This window comes from Falco peregrinus, chromosome 8 (assembly GCF_023634155.1).
Source record: "Falco peregrinus isolate bFalPer1 chromosome 8, bFalPer1.pri, whole genome shotgun sequence".
Lineage (NCBI taxonomy): Eukaryota > Metazoa > Chordata > Aves > Falconiformes > Falconidae > Falco > Falco peregrinus.
The window spans coordinates 18,322,272-18,340,522 of record NC_073728.1 but is presented as its reverse complement, the minus strand read 5'-3'; the positions used below and the strand labels follow the sequence as shown (position 1 = coordinate 18,340,522).

Here is an 18,251-nt window from a genome sequence, read left to right as displayed (position 1 = left end):
GAACAGAACATGGTAGTTAGGAGCAGAGAGTAGAGTTAAGCTAGAGTTATAGGGACAGTAAAAGCAATTTTAAAAAATGTAAAAGTAGAGCATTGTATCTTTACATCACTTCATATGTTTTCGTACACAGAATTCCACCTCCCCACTTATAGATGAACCTACTCTGCAGATGAATTGGCAAATGAAGCTTCTGCCAGCAAGAGCCTTGATTGATTTATTTGTTTATTTACAAGGGTCAGAGGGTATATAATTAGAGAGAGAAGGATTAACACAAACAAAGTGTGTTCTCATGATCGAGAAAATGGGGAAACTGGAGGAATAATTTTGTCTCTGACACCAAGTTTGTATACGATTCAGGGGGGCTCACTTAAGCACAAAGGTCATCACAGATGGATACTTGGCGATCTGGGGTGGGGTGGTGGTCATGTTTTTTAATTTGTTTTTTAAAAGGTGCCTGAGTCATGATGAGGTTCAAGTGTGACCTCGTTCAAGTAATGTATAAAGGTGGGCTAAGACAGGGCTAGAAAAGTCCTTTTGTTCTTCTGTGAAGTATCCGGTGTAGTGAAGGCAGGTGGGGTGCCTTATCACTTTCATTATGTGGCTCTGTGCAAAAGTGTACAGAGGGTTACAGCCCTGGCACTTCCTGGAGGTAGCCTTGAAACCTGTGTGTAAGCAAGGTTTTTCACCTGTGCAACTTGAAGATAGGCAATATTTATTTGTTCAGGTGCTGACTCAGGCATAATGTATGCACAGCACTTTAATTTATTGGTTGCCCAAAACGAGAGCACGCTAGGGCTGCAGAAATGCTGGAAGTTCATAAGTACATTTGTGTGCCAAGTACAAAAGTGCCTAGTACCGGACAGGTGGCAGAAAGGTCTTGGGTTTCTTCACTTGGATAAGCAAAATTAGTGAAAGTTTTCTGAGCATCACTATGTTAATATAGTTGCATTCCTGTTCTCTGACCTGTGGCATGAGGATGATACAAACAGTTGCTACAGCATTTATGGTGGATTATAGGGTTTAGAGTAACAGGAATAGCATGTAAACATATCAAATTAAACTATTTGTTATCAAAATCAGTGCTAGGATCACACTGAGTATGATCTATGACTACATACAAAGCAAGAGAAATACAAACACATTTTGAATAAACAGTGCCAGCTGAGCTTGAAAAAATAGTATCCTGTCAAACCGTTACAAGAAAAATACAGGATAAATCTATATCAAGACTGAACAGGCAAGTTTAATGTAAGAATTTCCTTAGCTTTTCCTTTCCTTTAGAACCTTTTAAGTTCTGTTAATGTGTTTTGATTGAGTAAATATGTACAGAGGCACTTTTTTTGTTGTTAGTACAGAGTAATATGAATTATCGTCAGACTGAACTGCCGCATTTCACATGATTTCAGTTCAAAGTCTATATGTAACCAGCTTCGATTTTTCCAGCACCTTCTAGAGTAAGCAGAAAGCTCTGGCAGCCTTTCCTTTCATCTCAGATAGCTGAGGTAATATACTCCCTTTTTGCCTTTTTATTGGACTTCCTGATACTCTGAACATTTACAAATATTTGTGGAAGTATCGGAAAGAACTAAATTGAAATGTGTTAAATTATTAAATAAGTGATCATCTTATAAAAACAGCCCTTAAATGCTTTCATGTGAAAATCCTGCTTCAGAAAAAAAGGCAACCAAACAATGGTTTTTAACTGGTAATCAGGGATCTATTCATATTAAAGTGTAGTTTTATAAGCCTGTGGCTGGTATTTTACCTACTGTAACTGCAAAAGGAGTTCCTGGAACATGTGCTACACGGTTTAGCAGTTGTATGCTCACCACTCTTGCAAGAAAATCAAGTAATTGTTTATATGAGCATGGGTCAGCTCCTGCTGCCTCCCTCACAGATCCTCCACAGAGCTCACTACTGACTTTCTTTTTTCCCATTACGATTTCGTATCTCTGCACTGGTGCTTTCCCTCTTGGATCCTTGAGCTGCTCCTTAATCCTGTATCAATAATCTCCCTTCTGTCTGCTGTTTTACTTTTATTATTCTGCACAATTCTTACAATTTAGTGAATTTCTCAGTAGTCTGAGCCAAACACATGCAGCTGGCTTGTCTCACAACTGTCCCTTGGGTCACACGCAGCTGAGTCCATAGGAGAAGCATAACATATAATGAAAGCTCACCACTGTTTCCCCACTGCCTGCAGCCATCTCTAATCTTACGCTTCAGCCCACCACACCGCTTGCTTGCCAGCTGAGCGTTCACAGGTAGGTTATTTCAACCGCTGTTGAAAGGCAATACCGTCCCAGCAGACCTACCAGCTTGCCCGAATGTGTAATTCAGGCAGTCTCCATGAGCGCGTCTGGGCTGCTTTTTTGTTTGTTGGTAAAACAGTAGAATTCAGCTGCAGCAAGGACCCAATAAACAGTAATACATCAATAACTCCTAATAGGAAACTAAGAGTTGCAGGACTTACTGTCTTCTGTTTCTAAGATTGTAAATTTTGTTTTCAAAGAATGGCATTGAACTGGCAAAAAAAGGGCAACTGTTTCCCTATCAGTTTACACTGGTAATTCATTATGCATGATACAGAATTAGAGAGCTTAACTGAAGGTCTTTGAGAGAGGTCTCGAGCAATACACCATAGAAGCTTTGTAGCTAAGATGCTGCTGTTTCTTTCCAAGCAAAATATATCTCAATCTAAAAAACCAGTTTGACAGCTTTTTTTTGTTGTTTTTTAAAAAACGTTTTTCTTTAAACATGTTAATTTGTTTCAAAGAACATTGTAAAAAGAATTGAACATGGGCTTGATGTCTGGAAGTCACACTTGATACAGAGCTTTTTATTATCATTTTTAATGTCGTAATATGTTTGCTGCTGCAACCAAAAACTTTGTTAAACAGGTTGGTGATGGAGGAAGACTAGTTCCAGTGCCCAGTCTCAGTGAAGCTGACAAATACCAACCTCTAAGCCTTGTGATTAAGAAAAGAAAATGTTTACTTTCAAAAAAATCTAGATTTGCTTCAACACCTTTCACATTAAAAGACATTCTTCAAGGAGAGAAAGAAATTTCTGCAGGTAAGTTTTCTATCTTTCTTCAAAGTGGGAAGATGCGTGTTTTCTAGTAAACAGAATGGTAGACATAGTTTAAACAGTGCAGCTAGTGTGATGGTTCTTTAGTACATGGGTAATAAAATTTGTCTTGCTTAGTTGTGTAATGAATAGCTAAAAAAGCACAAGTCAAACTGGTAAAAAAAGTAGGCACCTTTTGGAAAAAAGAGTAAAAAAAATAATTCAATTATACTAAAAAGCCTTGATATTTTCTGAACTAATATGAAGCAAATTCAGTCGAGCCTTGTGTTTTTTCATGTTGCAGTAGATTCCTGGTAGATGTATTCATGTATGTTGATCAATTGCTACTTAAAATTTGGCTTTAGTGTTTATCTTTCTCTGTATACTTGCTTTTAAGTATGTAAGAATGGCTTCAGTTCTGCAGCTTGTTCCATGCTAGTAATCCCTGGTGTTGAACTGGGCTCTGCACTGGCAGAAGCATTTGACCACAGCTATCTGACTGAAGTAATTGGATTTCCATAAGATTTTTTCCCACATTTGTGATCTTTTTTGTGTATTTAAAGAGCTTAACTGTGTATAAGTTGCTTTTGCTATGCAATATCAGAATTTTTTGAGGAGATTCTGTGGGAATTAGGAGGTGCAAACTTGAACTATACTGTTTATATTTTCCTGTACCTTCCTTTGGAAAAGTCTGTGTAATTCTTGTCTACATGCTGTGTTTTCTCAAAACAGTTTCATTGCTTTATTTTCTTTTGAAAAAAGGTCCATTTTGACAAAAGTACCAATCACATTAATTGCACCACAATTGCATTAATTAAAAACTCTACCAAGATAAACTAGTATGAGCACAAGAAGGCAGAAATACCGATTGACCCCACAAAGCGGTGATTCCAGGACACAAGCATGATGAAAAAATTGTAATCCCACTAATCCTACTAGTCTTACATTCAGGACAAGTCAGCTGGCTTATCCTGAATGAAAAAAAAAAAAGAAAAATCTCATTAAAATGTCTGAGAAAAAGGTTGCAAAATCTCATTAAAAAGTCTCACAAAACCTTCCTAGTCTTTTCTGTAAAGGTTAGATGTCATGTGTGAAAGTATTGTCCTTTAATGTAAGCAAAGAACTCTGTAATTGAATTTCCTTTTTTATGTGACCAATATAAGCATTTGCAATCTTTTTAGAATAATGAAAAAATATACGAACCTTTTCAATTTTTGTTGAAAATAAAGACAAACAGGATTCGTACTAGGTGACTTCATAATGTTAGTTTATCCTAAAAACTTCAAAGGATTACAAAAAAAAAAAAAAAAAAAAGAGTAAACCCCAGATTCTTAAATGTATTTGGATGCCTAATCCCTGTGTTCTACCTGCTCTGTTTATTTTAATTTGGCAGCCAATGCATTCTAATGTTTTTTTGGTTAGTGTAATGGAAATGTATTTAAGGTTTTAAAGAAAGCATTATAGTAATGCTTTGGCACCTGCTTTCTGATTGTACAATAAATCGATGCAAACTTTCAAGTAAGTCAGAGCTAATCTGTTGTTTTCCTTCCAAATAAACTGACATAGCCCCTGGAATAATCAAGCATACATGGAAAAAGTGCTAAGTCTTTCTAATTACGATGTGCCAGGTAAAAGGCAAAGTCAGTAAAAAAAACATGTTAGTGGCACACACATGTCTCATTCACTTATTGCAAAAATGAAGAAATACTAGGTTAATTTTTACTGCATCTAGACAAAATTCAGAATTCACTAATACTATTTTACACACAGTGGTTTTTATTTTGTTCCTAGTTTTAATATTCTGTATGCCCTCCACTAATTCATGTTGTGTCTTGGAGCCTCTGTCGTTAAACCCAGAACACGTTGCATGTTTAGTTTATACAAGTACCAGTGGCGTAGTTACAGGTAAAAGTTAGGAGACATTAGGAGAATAATGAGAAGCACAGAAATGTAGAAATAGCCCTAACTGCCATTTCATGCCCAGGACGTATCACATGCAGGAGCAGGGGCACAACTGCCAGAGAGAGGCACAAAAATCCCTCAGACCCCTATGTGCTTTTTCCATTTCTCATCAGCCGTAACACCAATAAACAAGTGTTCAGTGTCGCTCTGAATTTGACATCAAAATGGTTGACAGTACCATTTATTCTTTTCTTGCTATGTAAAAGTACTTCATTCAGACTTTTCATCACACAACCGTTATCTTCTTTTACTCAGGTGTCTCATCTTACCAGTTGCTCAACTATGAAGACAAATCAGATGTTTCACTCAATGGTAGAAGAGGAAATCAGATAATGAATGATGTTGGGTTTGATGTTGCTGGATCAGATTCTGTTGCCTTTAAAGCTTCGTTTGGCATAGTGACCAAACATGAGGTTGAAGTACCAACGTTACTTAACGAACTTACTACAAGGTTATATTATATATTTTGTTTTCTGGTTCCATAATTATATTTCACACAGTTAAGTTGAACTTCTGAAATAGTTATGTTTTGATTATTTTTAGCCAATCAAAAGCAGTCACCATTGGATATTTTCGAAGATTTTGGGTCACTGGGACTAGACGTGACCTTCTGTATAACACAGACTGTAGATTTTTTTTTAATTAATTCTTGTTTGAATTACAGTGCATCATTCAGGGGGGAAAAAATAATCCAGAAAGGAAGAGTTCAGTCTGTCCAAGATTCTGTCTATTTTATTCCATACTACTTAAAATTTGGAATTTACTTTGAATGACATTACTCAGCTTCAGGTTTCAGAAATATGATTTGCTTTTGTTGAAGCAGAGAGTCTTATTTATTATTGCCAGTGTAGCAGTTCAAGATTTTATGAGGTTATTACACATCCTTTTCTTTGAAAAGCAAAGTAGGTTTATCTACATGAATTTTTCATAAACTTCTGTGGCTCTTCTCTAAAGGCAGTCTCCATTTTTCCGACATCCCTGTGGAGCTGTGGACATTGAAAATAAACTTGTTGTTCCTGTAGTGCTAGCTTGGATGCCAAACACATACAAATATGATGTGACTAATTCTAGGTGTAATTCTCTAGTTTATATTTCAAAGATTATCCCTTGTCCACAATGTCATCCCAGTAAATCCCAGTGTTGCATCCCAGTAAATTATATACTATGCATGATGTGACGTTTTGTATTTTCAAATATATATTGTTTCCTTGTAGTTATTTACCAAGCACTGCATATAATTTTGTATCTGTAACCTCTCTTGTTCTGTACCTACCTTTTCCTAGTTTATTTGTAACCTTCAAACAATATCATTAATAATTGGGGTGGGATGGCAGAAGAGGTCCTAATCCTCTGATATCAGTGTTACAGGTTTAAGAGCCAGTGCCTGTAGAAATTATCCTACAAACACGTGTTTCATGATTGATTGTGCCTTGTTTACAAGTGATATAGTTCTTTTCAGTTACAGTTGACAGTTAACCAGTTTTTAATCTATTGAGTGTATGCCAGCTTGTATGGGCATGATTTAGGTTTCTAACCAAAACACTGCATCATCGTGAGCTTTATAGAAGCCTAAAGGTAGAGCATTACAGCTGTTGCTTTTGCTATCTATTTTCCATAAATTCTTCCTGAGTGGCATAAATTATATCACTTTAAAAAAATTATTAATTAGGGTGTGTTGACAGTTCCTTGCTGTCACTAAGAACAGTGTCGGATGGACAGACTTGGAATTTTCCAGGGTCTTCCATGTATCCTCTCTAACATTTGTACATTATTTGCTTTCCTTGAAGTTTTAGCGCTTCTGTTCCCACACACTGAAAATGAATATTAAGTTTCCAGACACATCCTCAGTCAGTGGTTTTACTGGTATGAGACAGAACTTTACGGTGATTTATTTACTGATTTGAAGTTACTAATTCTATTACCTGCCTTATAAATTGCTAGTAATTTCTGAATTTCCTTCCTGCCTCCCTCTTGATTTTAGAAAAATAAACTTTGATCATTGTCTAGTCCATCAATCAAGAAAAAGTAGGATGGAAATTTTGTGTGTGGTTATGGAAAGTATTAGAACTACGAGGCAGTGCTCCTTAACTGTCCATACTGGAATGCGTGGAGAAACAATGAGGGTAAGTATGTTTGACAAAGTTCTGTAACATAAATTAACAAACATAAAAAGCTGATTTTTGTAAATTTTATGGTTGGATTTGATTGCATTTTTGCTGATGTAAGCTCAGAAAAAATCTGAGGTAAATCAATAGTATTGCACTGATGTAAACTGAATTAAACGGTGGTTTATTGTTAGTATAGCTTATGCGACGGAGGGATGGGAAATGCATGAAAAGATGGCTAGGCAATGAGCCATTGCTTTGGATGAAGCCTCAGCAAAAATGTGGAATTTACTGCTTCTTAGTTTATTATTATATTCACCTTCTATAACACATTGTAATTATTTCAAGGGTTGGTGTCTTACTCCCTGTCTTATGTTCTTCCTCCCTTTCCCTCTCTCTCTTTGGCGTGTTTGAATAATTGAATCTACAAATCTTCTGATGTTTGCCCGTAACTAGTATTTATAAACGATTCACATAATTTTCAGTAAGTGTTGCAATTAACTTACTATCTCTGTATCAAACTTCATTAAAATGCAGTTGTTTACAGAAAATTCTTTAGTTGTGAGATATGATCTTCAATTTCAATTATAATTCTCAATATATACAGTTAAGATATTTTGTTTATTTTTTCATTTAAATTTGTAACTTTTTTGTCTTTTGATGCTTTTCAAAATTATAGTTTCACATTATTGAAGATCAGAATTATAAAGGGCGAGACAAAGCCATTGTTTTCCCTGCACATACAACTATTGCTTTTAGTGTATTTGAACTTTATATTCATTTGGATGGTAATTTCGGTAAGTGATGTGAATTACTGTCATTACTGCTATTATTTATAATTATTTGAGTTTTTAAAATGATTTTCTTGCTCTTGGTATACATAAACCCTGATCCCATGCAATGGTATGCTTTAATTTTGTGCATGTAAGCAGTCTGACTTTACAATTCTTGAAAAGATAAGCAAGGTAGGTGTTGGAAAATACTCTGTTGTGGAAATTTTTTTAAAAATTTAAGTACGATTTCCTTTTTTTTTTTTTAAATCACGTTGTTTCATGGAACAAAAAATCACTTGCTTATATTTGTGATCTGTAAGGAACAGGCTTATGAGACCATCTGATCAGTTTTGCATGAAATATGCAAGTAAAATATTCAAAAAAGAAAGTGTGTGGTACTTAGAGTTAACATTTTTTCTGTTGGGGCTTTAATTTCAGTCTGATACATCTTTAGCACATATGAATAGCTGAAGATATTTAGGAAAAAATAATCACAATTACTGGAAACTAATAAAAATTGTATAGCTCCTTTAATTTTTTTCTCCTTTTGGGGAAAGGACAGCACCTATTATTTGTACTAATTAAATTGTAGCCTATAACATTATCAATGTTATTAACATTGTTTGTAATAACCCAGAAAGTCAGTTTAGGATTTGATATAGCACTTAATAATGTGATATTAAAAACTCCCAGCTGAGCTGACTAAATTGGTGTTAAAAGTTTTAACCGCCAGATTCAAATGTACTTCAATACAGGAAGCCCTGTGAGAGTCACTCGGCTGTTCTCAGGAATTGCTTGTCTCCCTGTAACAGTGTGGCTTTCTGTAAACAGCATGATGAAAGACCTGGTTAGGGAATGAATCTCTTATCTCTGCAGATGTGTACAGCAATGTTTTAAAAGTTGCAAATAGCTCTGTATCCTTTGGCATACACAGTATAAAACTTCCACGAGAGGTACTCTACATTGTAAAGCACCTTGTAACTGAACCGTGGGATACCTTTATCCTTCTGTAAAAATTTTAAATATACTCCAAACCAGGCATAATTACTGGATTAAAAGTACAAGAGAGAATACAGTATGGTAGTTCTTTATATTCCCTTCCATAATGCACATCGTTACTTTCAGTACAGGAAGTGTTTTAATGTTATTTTACCTTTATGCAATGGTAGTACATGAACAGTGTGTTTCCTAAAGTTTATTGTCAGTGAAATAGTCCATTAAGCTGATTTTTTTATTTGCATAATTAAAGAGAATTCTCAGTTAAGAAAGTTTAAAACATGTTTTTTCAGTTCCTTGTAATAGATTATCCTTAATTTCACTTCTAAGTTGTTTTTTTTTTTTTAAAGTTATAGATAGAAACACAGGTGATACTTATTTTTATTTAAAAAGTTTTAGTCGTTGATTTGGTGCTGGAAGAGATGACTACAGAACTCACAGGCCTTGCTTTTTATCCTTCATTTTTAGTTTCAAATGAGATCACAGAAATATTCCTCCTTCAAAAGCAGAGCTTCAATTTATATGATATTGACTGTCTTAGTCCCTTAACATGGCCATAAATTGTGTATAAACCAAAACAAACTCTGATGGTGTATGTTGAAAGCCACAAACATTTTAAAATTCCCATTAAATCTGAATCACTTGATTCTGTGGGCTATTACTGTGTGCAGAGTTTCATTAAAAAGTGGTACTAGCCATTAAAAACATTAGCAAAACTGAATTTAATCACAAAACATATTCAACTCTGTTGTGCAATTACTTTTATATTTTGTTCTTCTAAAAACTGAGTTTTAATTTTTACAGAACTCTGTGTGACTCCAGTTTCAAAAGGAGGATTTGAAAAAGAGAAATCTGGATCATCTTCACTGACCAAATTAAGGAGGTTAAAGAGTAATCTGTTTCATCGAAGTATGACTTTTGATATTTATATTCAAATGTCTTAGTTAATGCATGAGAGTGTATTTTTGTTCCTTTATGTGCAAGAATAAGAAAATTTTGATGAAAAATGTACCTCTTTTTATTTCTTGTGTATTGAAATTATTATAAAGTTATTAAAATTTCTATTTGAGAATCTGACACACAAATAGCAAATTTATGGTACTGCTGTTCATCAGAACTCTAAAGAGCGTAAAATAAAAATTTATGGCTGCTGATAAACTGGTATGGAGTAATCGTACAACTAATGTTAGTTAACATAAAACCTACTTCATATGCTTGCCATTTACAGCTAGTGTTATGCAATACAAGTTATGATCTAAAATAATATTTCACGGCAACCTCTTTAAGTTTAAATATCAAACAGTATTAATTTAAATATTTGAATGTACTCTTTAGGCTATATATTAATGTGGCAGGGACATGGGCAAGACCATCAGTTCTCTTCTCATTCTGGTATGAACACAACATCCAACAAAACTGTGTATCACCGTATGTAGCTGTATTTTCTTCAGAACAAGATTCTATAGTTATAACACTCCCTGGTCTAAGTATTTTGGAAATCTGCAAATCTGAGTGTGAAGATAAATGCTGAGTGGTAAGCACATCCTTCGAAAGGCTGTTCTGTATAGGTGTCCTTGCTCCATCGTATCCTGTTCTTGATCAAAGGGCTTTTATGGACCAAGCCTTTAGCGCTGCTCCACTCCACGCTTCATAATAATAAATCTTCAGTGGATACGATACATCTCAGTAGCTGTAGCTGCCTAAAAGTTTGTCATCCATTCTATACTAATCAGTCCCTGAAGAGAGAGGAAAAAGGTAGGTAGTTCCAAAAGTGTTTTCTTCATGGGGTGTTTAGATGCTCAGAGATCTGCTTAGGGAGGTCAACACAGAGTCCTCCAGATTTTCTAAACCTGTGATGTATTGGTAGGGTTTTTTTGTAATACTAGCAAAAAAGTGAATTTACAATTTTTTGAAAATAAAACTAGACAGTCAAAAGTAAAAATTATTAAACAGGAAATGACACAGCTGTGATTTGATATGGCACCTATTTTTCATAAGCTTGCTTCATGCCTTTTAGGTGTATTTCTAAAAGTATTACAATTATATAGATAATATACAAAAAGTTTCTGGCTTTTGTCAGTGACTTTTGTGAAAGTGCAGAAAAAATTTCATCACACAGGGCTTCTGATGGGAAGCAATCTACAATGTGGCATATTTAGAATGGTCTCATGAATCGGTTGTTATTTCCATGATTTGATTGACAGATTGTTTCGTAAACAGGTCATAATGCAATTACAAATCACTGCTTTTTTTGTATGTGCATTCTTTTTCAGATAAGAGAGTAGTGGATACCATTGCTAACTCTGATGCTTACTTGGAGGATCTTTTTACAGATTACTATGAAAAAGCTGCGAGCATGACAGACCTCTCTACGAGCTATCTCAGAGAAGGGTCTCATATCCGAATTAATTTACTTAATAACAACATCCCCAAAGGTCCCTGTGTACTTTGTGGAATGGGAAGTTCTAAAAGGGAGACGGTCTACGGGTGCCTAGAGTGTTCTTTTAATGGACAGAAGTATGTACGACTGCATGCTGTGCCCTGTTTTGACCTCTGGCATAAGAGAGTAAGGTAACTGAGCTAGGTAAGTGCCTGTTGTCACAGACATGGGCATAACTGTGCCACAGACTTTTCAGAATTAGTAAATATGTTGACATGCAAAATAGTGAAAGTGCAAAACATTTTATTACACTATTATCTTCAAATTATTTGCTTCATAGTCAATGACCTTTTACTTGAAAATGCCCTCATGCATTCCCCGACATTGCCCCTCTTCTTTCTAGAACCTTCCTCTTTCATTATCATAATGAAAAATGTACTTTTAAACTATATTTTCATAATATCAAAATATATGCTAGAGCTTAATTTTAAGTTGTTTACACAAACTTGTTGTTAAACCCCCATACATTGCCTTTATCTACACTGGCATGATGGTAAAATGAGAGTATTTGTTAATAATTTAGTGTTCTCATGAATGTTTAATTGAAGTATCAGATTAAAAAACATGCTAAAACTTAGCTCAGTCTAATGTTTCATTTACAAAAGGGAACAACTAAAACTAGGGATAGGTGTCTCATATTAGGATGCCATTACCATATTTGTTGAGGTTACTAAAAAGTACCAGCCAGGCCACCTTCTGCATTTGGATTTTAGGTCACAGCTGCTCGACTTTATGTGTTTAGAAAAAAAATACTTAGCAGAAAATATTTTGGAAAACACAATGAAAATAACAGAACTAAATCCTTCCAGCAAGACTTCAGGGGTGGTCTTCAACCGGTACATCTCAACCACAGAAAATTAGTCTTCGGAGCATAGAAACACCAGAGGGCACTGCAGAACTGTGTCCGATACTGAGCCTGGGCGAGCTGTGGGTTAGTAAACTTGTTGAAGCCGTCTCCATGCTATTTGAAACTGGGAAGACAATTAAAACAATATTTTCTACCTTTTAGAATGACTGTAAGGATAACACAGGTACGGAACCTTTTTAACTTGTGCTGCCACTTTCACTGTGTACATCTGATTATTACATGCTCAAATGAATAGACATTGCTTTTTGTGAAAAAAGTACGTTACACAAGTATTATGATGAAATCCACGTAAGCAAAACAGTTACTGAGCCTAAGTACTGACTATTAACTATTGCTACTTCTTTGCATTTTTCCAAAGTGAGGGAAACCAGAACGATGCCCAAATATTTACTTACATTTATATATAGTATCTCCCATCATCTTTCACCTTGTTCAAGTAAATGATGACGGTGTAGGTCTTTAACTCCGTGCTGCTGAATAAACTGGCTAACAATAATTTTACTAAGCCAAAGTTTATAAACTCACTTAAAAAACTACTTTTTCATGAACACCAAATTATTCAGGTCAATATTACATCAGAGGGGTTATTTTAATTTGCTTTAAAAAACATTTGTGTTTTTATCTTGATATTCCATAAACAGTGTTCATTTATTTTAATGCCTTTTATAGTTAAATTTGCTACAAACAGCAATTCCTCAAGAAGCTAGCCTAGAAGCCTACAGAGGTTTAACAGAGATACCTGCCTGGGATTCTGTATTCCCCTTTTATTTTACAGTGGATTGAGAAGGATTCATCAGTTATGTTCTAACTATGTCAACAGGAACCATTTTTGTGTGCTTGATAGGACAGAAATCATTACTTTCATCAGTATTTTAAACAGTGAGAGAGACTACTGAGCAATACAGTAGGCCAGGAAGCAGGAACCACTAATAATAGATCATGGTGTTCTCCAGTTCTGTTTCTTTCTTTCGAAATATCTAACACATTTTATTAGTTGAATATTAAAAATAAGATTTTTACAGTCACATTGAGATATAAAAAGATGGCGCTATAAAAAAAAAATTACAAAAAAATTTCTGTGACCAGGTATTATTATTTAAAATTCAGTGTCCAGAAAACAGCCAAAGATTTTTGAAGTACTTAGAGTTCATCATGCTGGTAGACATTGTACTCCTTTGCTGATATGAAACCATCTCCATCGTGGTCGTTCTTCTTAAATATATCAGCTAAGATTTCATCATGGACTGAGGGATGCCGTCTTTTGCCATCTCTTGCAAATTCTTCTTTCAAATATTGGCTTATCTAGGAGAAAAGAAAAAAGTCCAACCATTGTGGCTTTTACAATTTTCAACAGCTATCTTCAAGGACACTTGGGGTATATAAATAAGTTATTGTGACTCCAGTGCAGGCATGACCAAAGTTTGTTTCCCAGCAAGTCTGAGACATACTAATGTATTAATCAAAGCACATTACAACATCGCACAGCGTAGCTTGTGTAAGCACACAGAAGTTTATACGATCAACTACAGCAGAGGCAGCTCATGTAAAGATAACACTGATACAACTATACCTGTAGTTTTATTGTTATTTATTCTAAATTAGTTACATCATATTACCTCTAGTTCAGAGAGTTTCCTGTCACTGTCCTTGTCTATTTGATTAAATGCTTCAACACTGCGAGGTCCCTTATTTACTGCATAAAGTTCAATCTCAAAGATCAATGTTGCATTGGGTGGAATCTTGCCCTGTGCTATGAATAAAAGGAAAAAAATATGTAAGAAATTGGACGTTATGGTCAGAGATCACACGTATGATAAATTCACATCTAAAGTGTCTTTTTTTTTTTATTACAAAAGGCTGGGTTAATATTCAGATTAAACTCTTAATTTAAATATTATACACCTAGACAGGAAGATTGTTCAGATCGTGTTAGATAAATGATCTTGTGAGAGATCTGCAAACAATATACTTCCCCGAAACAAAATTACATTGCTCATATCAATTCAGGTACTTTTAAAATTTAAGAGAAGGGTTTGTGTTATCTTGAAAAACAAGTAGTTCTGAAATTCTCACTCTTTCACATACTGTCATATGATGTGGCTTATTGAGAGAGTGATTTTAAGACATATGCATGCAGTCTGATTTAAAAGATTGCGGTAATACACCAAGGCTTATATGTTTTTTCTGTCTGAAGAAACAAGCAAGTAGTATCAGGTTTCACCAACTTCCTATGAATTATACCAGTGGTTAAAGGACTTGATGTAAAATAGTGTTTAAAATATCCATCTCATTAGAAAGAAGCCACAGAATGTAAGTCGTTTGATTCACCAAAAAACCCCCAAACTACTGGGATATTTTGCCTGGTCTCTGAAGAAAAAAAAACCTTAGACTTCATTATTCCTGTGTCAAAGCATTTTCTTACCTGATGTAAAACCTGCACTTCCTATAAAGACAGGTTAATGTATCATGCATCTAGCAAAAAAAGGGAACTAAAGAGGGACAGCAACAAACAAATGAGGTCTAAATGTAGCGCCAAAAAAGCAACAAGAAATCATGCAGTGTAAAAGTAAAAATGTAAACATGCAAGTTGCTTCTATTCCTAGCCAAAGCATGACATTGTAACCTCGGAATTTGGACAGAATTTTGAGCTTGTGCCCATCTTTCATGAACTGAAGAAAAACTAAAGAATGTACTCCAATTTATAAATAGAAGGTAAACAAAACTATTATGCACGCTACTCATCTAAAATATCCATAGTAAAAATGCCAGGTTTCAGAATTCAAAAGATTTTAGTATTACAAGCTTTAAAAATAAACAGCTTTTAAATATATCTGAATATATATCATGGTTTATATACTACTTAGGAAAGAAAGATACAATACTAGAATTCAGTGCCAGTAATTTACAAATATACATACCAACAAAGGAAAGATATGTAAAGATTTAGAAAGCCACATGCATCTTTTCTAATTCAGTATTAGACAGGCATCTTCCCCAGCATGCAGGAATACGCTGAGACAGAGGACAGGTATGCTGTAGGAAAATAATACTGTCTTGAAGTGCTACCTAGAACAAACAGTTAACATTAGTATTAGAGTTAAGGAACATACTTTTATTTGTGTCAGTGTTTTTCCTGTTAACAGACCTACTTACGAGAAAATTCATCCCTAATAAACTTCACTGGCTACAGTGGAATTGTACGAAAGACAAAATTGGTGCATGGATTCCTGACACATCACTATCAAACAATTATCATAGAGCAGGAAGTACCTTTTCACAGAAATTACTACACCCAAGTCAGAGCCAAGTTTGTTATTTACAATTAAAGAGTGCTGAAATACTGCATAAAACTCTGGAACTTTTTTTTTGGTAAGTAGATTGCACACTTAAGCATTATAAAGTCAAATCGGATTTCACGCATTGTACTGTGCAATTATTACGTAATGTGATGATATCGTCCATTATCTACCCACAATGTAAGCAGTATTTAAAACAAATTATTTCTGCTTAGGTTAATTCTGTGGCATGCACTGGATTACACTGCATTTTACTCAGAAGATGCAGAATATCATTGAAAGGCTAAGCAGGTAGGAGTCAAAAAATAGAAACTATCACGAGTAGAATATAATAATTAAGACCAAAAAACGCTTACGTCAAGATCTTCCTTTTGCTGTCAGTTTTTCATATTATGTCAATACTTGGAAAAGCACATTGGGTGTCACATACTGAATTCTAATGCAAACTGCAGGGCCTGGGTATGGGTCTATGAAGTGGAATACTTAAACTGCATAGGAATGAGCAGGATTAGGCTCCACAGCTGCAGTAATCACCTTCAGCGCCTCCAAAAATAACGGCAGCACCAATTCTTAACAGTCATTTACATTACTGTATGTTTGAAAGGGTAACACAGAGAAAAGACAGAGTTCTAGTATTAAAACTTCTTTTTTTTACCGTATCCTTGTTGTCCATATGCTAATGATGGAGGAATGATCACTTTCCGTTTTTCTCCAGGACACATACTCATCATAGCAATATCTAACCCTTTTATGACTTGTCCAACACCCAGAACGAACCATTTTGGATGACCTTCATTTTGTGTCCGACTATTAAAAAGAATTGTGAGTGGATAACAGTCAATTTATTTATTTATTTTTTAAAATAAAAATAACTTGAAATTAGCAGTCAGTGAGAACATACGTTAGATTATTAGCACACAAGAATGTTTATAGAGTGCAAGAATAAAAAATATTAACACTTTTTTCTGCCACATTTATAATTAATTTAAGGTCAAATCTTGAGATGTGTAAGGGGCAACCTCTTCTGAAATCAAAAACCCTTAACACACATCAAGTACACTTTACGTCAGAAAAAAGGTGCCACTGCAGGAAGTCTGCAACGAGTGCTGGTAGCAATTCACTGCTAAAGGTGTCTTCAAGCAGTTCACAGCACTGTAGGATGGGATGGGACGGGACGGAGCATGCAGGTGTGTGTTGGGGGAACCTGCAATCTTGGCTACAGTACTGTGTGCTCACCCACCGCTCTGTTCAGTTTAGATATTCAGTGCTTCAGGCTGCTTCTGGTCACATGAGGCATCCCTGGTATGGGAGCTATACTCAGCGGCAACTGAGCAGCGTGTAGCTCAAAACTCGGAGGGCAACACTGTATGTGCCAAAATAAGTCACTTCAGTGGGCAAAGAAAAAAAAAAAAAAGCAAGTAAAATGGCACTGCTAAATGTAGAATTATCCTGTATTGATTTCTTCCTAAATGATACATGTGGGGGAACAAATCAAGATTTTGTCATAAACCAGGCTACTGTCTGATCTGTCCAAATAGCCAGATCCGTCCAAATATCTGAAGGATAGAAGACTCTCCTCTGTAGTTCTGAACAGGTGAGTTCTGCCTCACTAGTAGGATGGACCAGTATTAAAAGCAAGGTACTTTAAAAATAAAGCCTTTGCACAACCGTTTCTGTGCCAAGCAAGCTAAACCAAGCCAAAACAGCCTGACGACAGATGGGTGGGACAAAGCGAAAAAGCAAAAGCCTAATGCCGGAACCGGGGCGAAGAGGAAGGCAGAACAAATCGAGGAGGGATGCAGCGACAGGGATGGGGCACAGCGCCTGCAGCCCGGACCGTGAGGCGGCTGCCCCGCACCGTGCCAGCTGTGTGCATGTCTCCCTGTCCCGGACAGCCAGCCGCCGGCCCTGCCGGCCGCCCCGCGACCCCCGGCACAGGCCGCAGCGCAGGGCAGGCGCCAGCGCGGTGGGGATTATTTTCCCCTGCCAAAGCGGTTCTCCGTGTGTCGGCTCTCGGCCACCCTCGCCGGCCCCCTCGCTGCGGCGGGCCGCCGGCCTCAAGTGCGGCTCTGGCCTCCAGCGCACCCCAGCGCCGGTCCCTCCTGCCCCCGGCAGCCCTGAAAGCGTTCAGCGTCGGCTGAGGGAAAACAAGTGCCGGGAAGGGGGAAGCCGCTAACGCTGAGGCGGCGAGCGCGGCCGGCCGCCGTGCCAGGCCGCGGGGCAGCGGGGCGGGCAGGCTGCGCCACGTCGGCGGCCGGAGCCGGAGCTGGTGCCCTGGGGCCCACCTGCAGTAAAACTTGGATCCGTCGCTGGCCAGGAAGCCGTCGTAGTGCGCGTTCAGCAGGTCCCCCTTCTTGCTCTTGGGGCTGCAGGCCTCGGGCAGGTGCAGCACCTCTATTTTGACCTCCTCCGCCGCGGCCGCCGCGCCGCCCTCGGCCCGAGCCGGGGCGGCCAACAAGGCCAGCGGCAGGAGGAGCAGGGGCAGCGCAGGGGCCATGTCGCTACGAGGAGGTCGCCGGCGTGGCACTGTCCCCGCTGGGCCTGGGGCGGGGGGGGGCGGGGGCTGAGCCTGCGCCGCGGCACGGTCCCAGCCTCCCCGGGCGCGGGGATGAGGCCGGGGCCGGGCCAGGCAGCCGCGGGGCGGGCGGTGCTGCGGACCGGCCCCCTCTGCTCAGGAAGTGAAAGGGACGTCAGGGCCGTCAGGGCCGTCAGCCCCGGAGGGTGCCGGGGGCGCATGGGAGG

The 18,251-nt window shown here is 37.4% G+C and overlaps 2 protein-coding genes across 4 annotated transcripts; one reads left to right on the top strand and one right to left on the bottom strand.

The window, feature by feature from the left end:
• Positions 1-2,183: 2,183 nt before the first annotated feature.
• PJVK (pejvakin) lies at positions 2,184-11,922 on the top strand. Of its 2 annotated transcripts, XM_055812705.1 has the most exons (7): positions 2,184-2,264; positions 2,901-3,075; positions 5,287-5,482; positions 7,013-7,154; positions 7,816-7,933; positions 9,710-9,814; positions 11,179-11,922. In XM_055812705.1, exons 3-7 carry the CDS (start codon positions 5,364-5,366, stop codon positions 11,478-11,480), a joined length of 786 nt encoding a protein of 261 aa, XP_055668680.1. In that variant the 5' UTR covers positions 2,184-2,264; positions 2,901-3,075; positions 5,287-5,363; the 3' UTR covers positions 11,481-11,922. The 2 variants fall into 2 exon arrangements, with proteins under 2 accessions (XP_055668680.1, XP_005237060.1); XM_005237003.4 differs by lacking the exon at positions 2,184-2,264 and having other exon boundaries at positions 2,307-3,075.
• An 861-nt stretch (positions 11,923-12,783) lies between these two features.
• Positions 12,784-18,145, bottom strand: FKBP7 (FKBP prolyl isomerase 7). Of its 2 annotated transcripts, none has more exons than XM_055812708.1 (4): positions 17,795-18,145; positions 16,165-16,316; positions 13,830-13,963; positions 12,784-13,515 (listed from the first exon to the last, which is right to left on the bottom strand). In XM_055812708.1, the coding sequence occupies exons 1-4, from the start codon at positions 18,004-18,006 to the stop codon at positions 13,354-13,356; spliced, it is 660 nt and encodes a 219-aa protein (XP_055668683.1). In that variant the 5' UTR covers positions 18,007-18,145; the 3' UTR covers positions 12,784-13,353. The 2 variants fall into 2 exon arrangements, 1 of the variants encoding a protein (XP_055668683.1); XR_008748495.1 differs by lacking the exon at positions 12,784-13,515 and adding an exon at positions 15,132-15,279.
• Between the last annotated feature and the right edge of the window lie 106 nt (positions 18,146-18,251).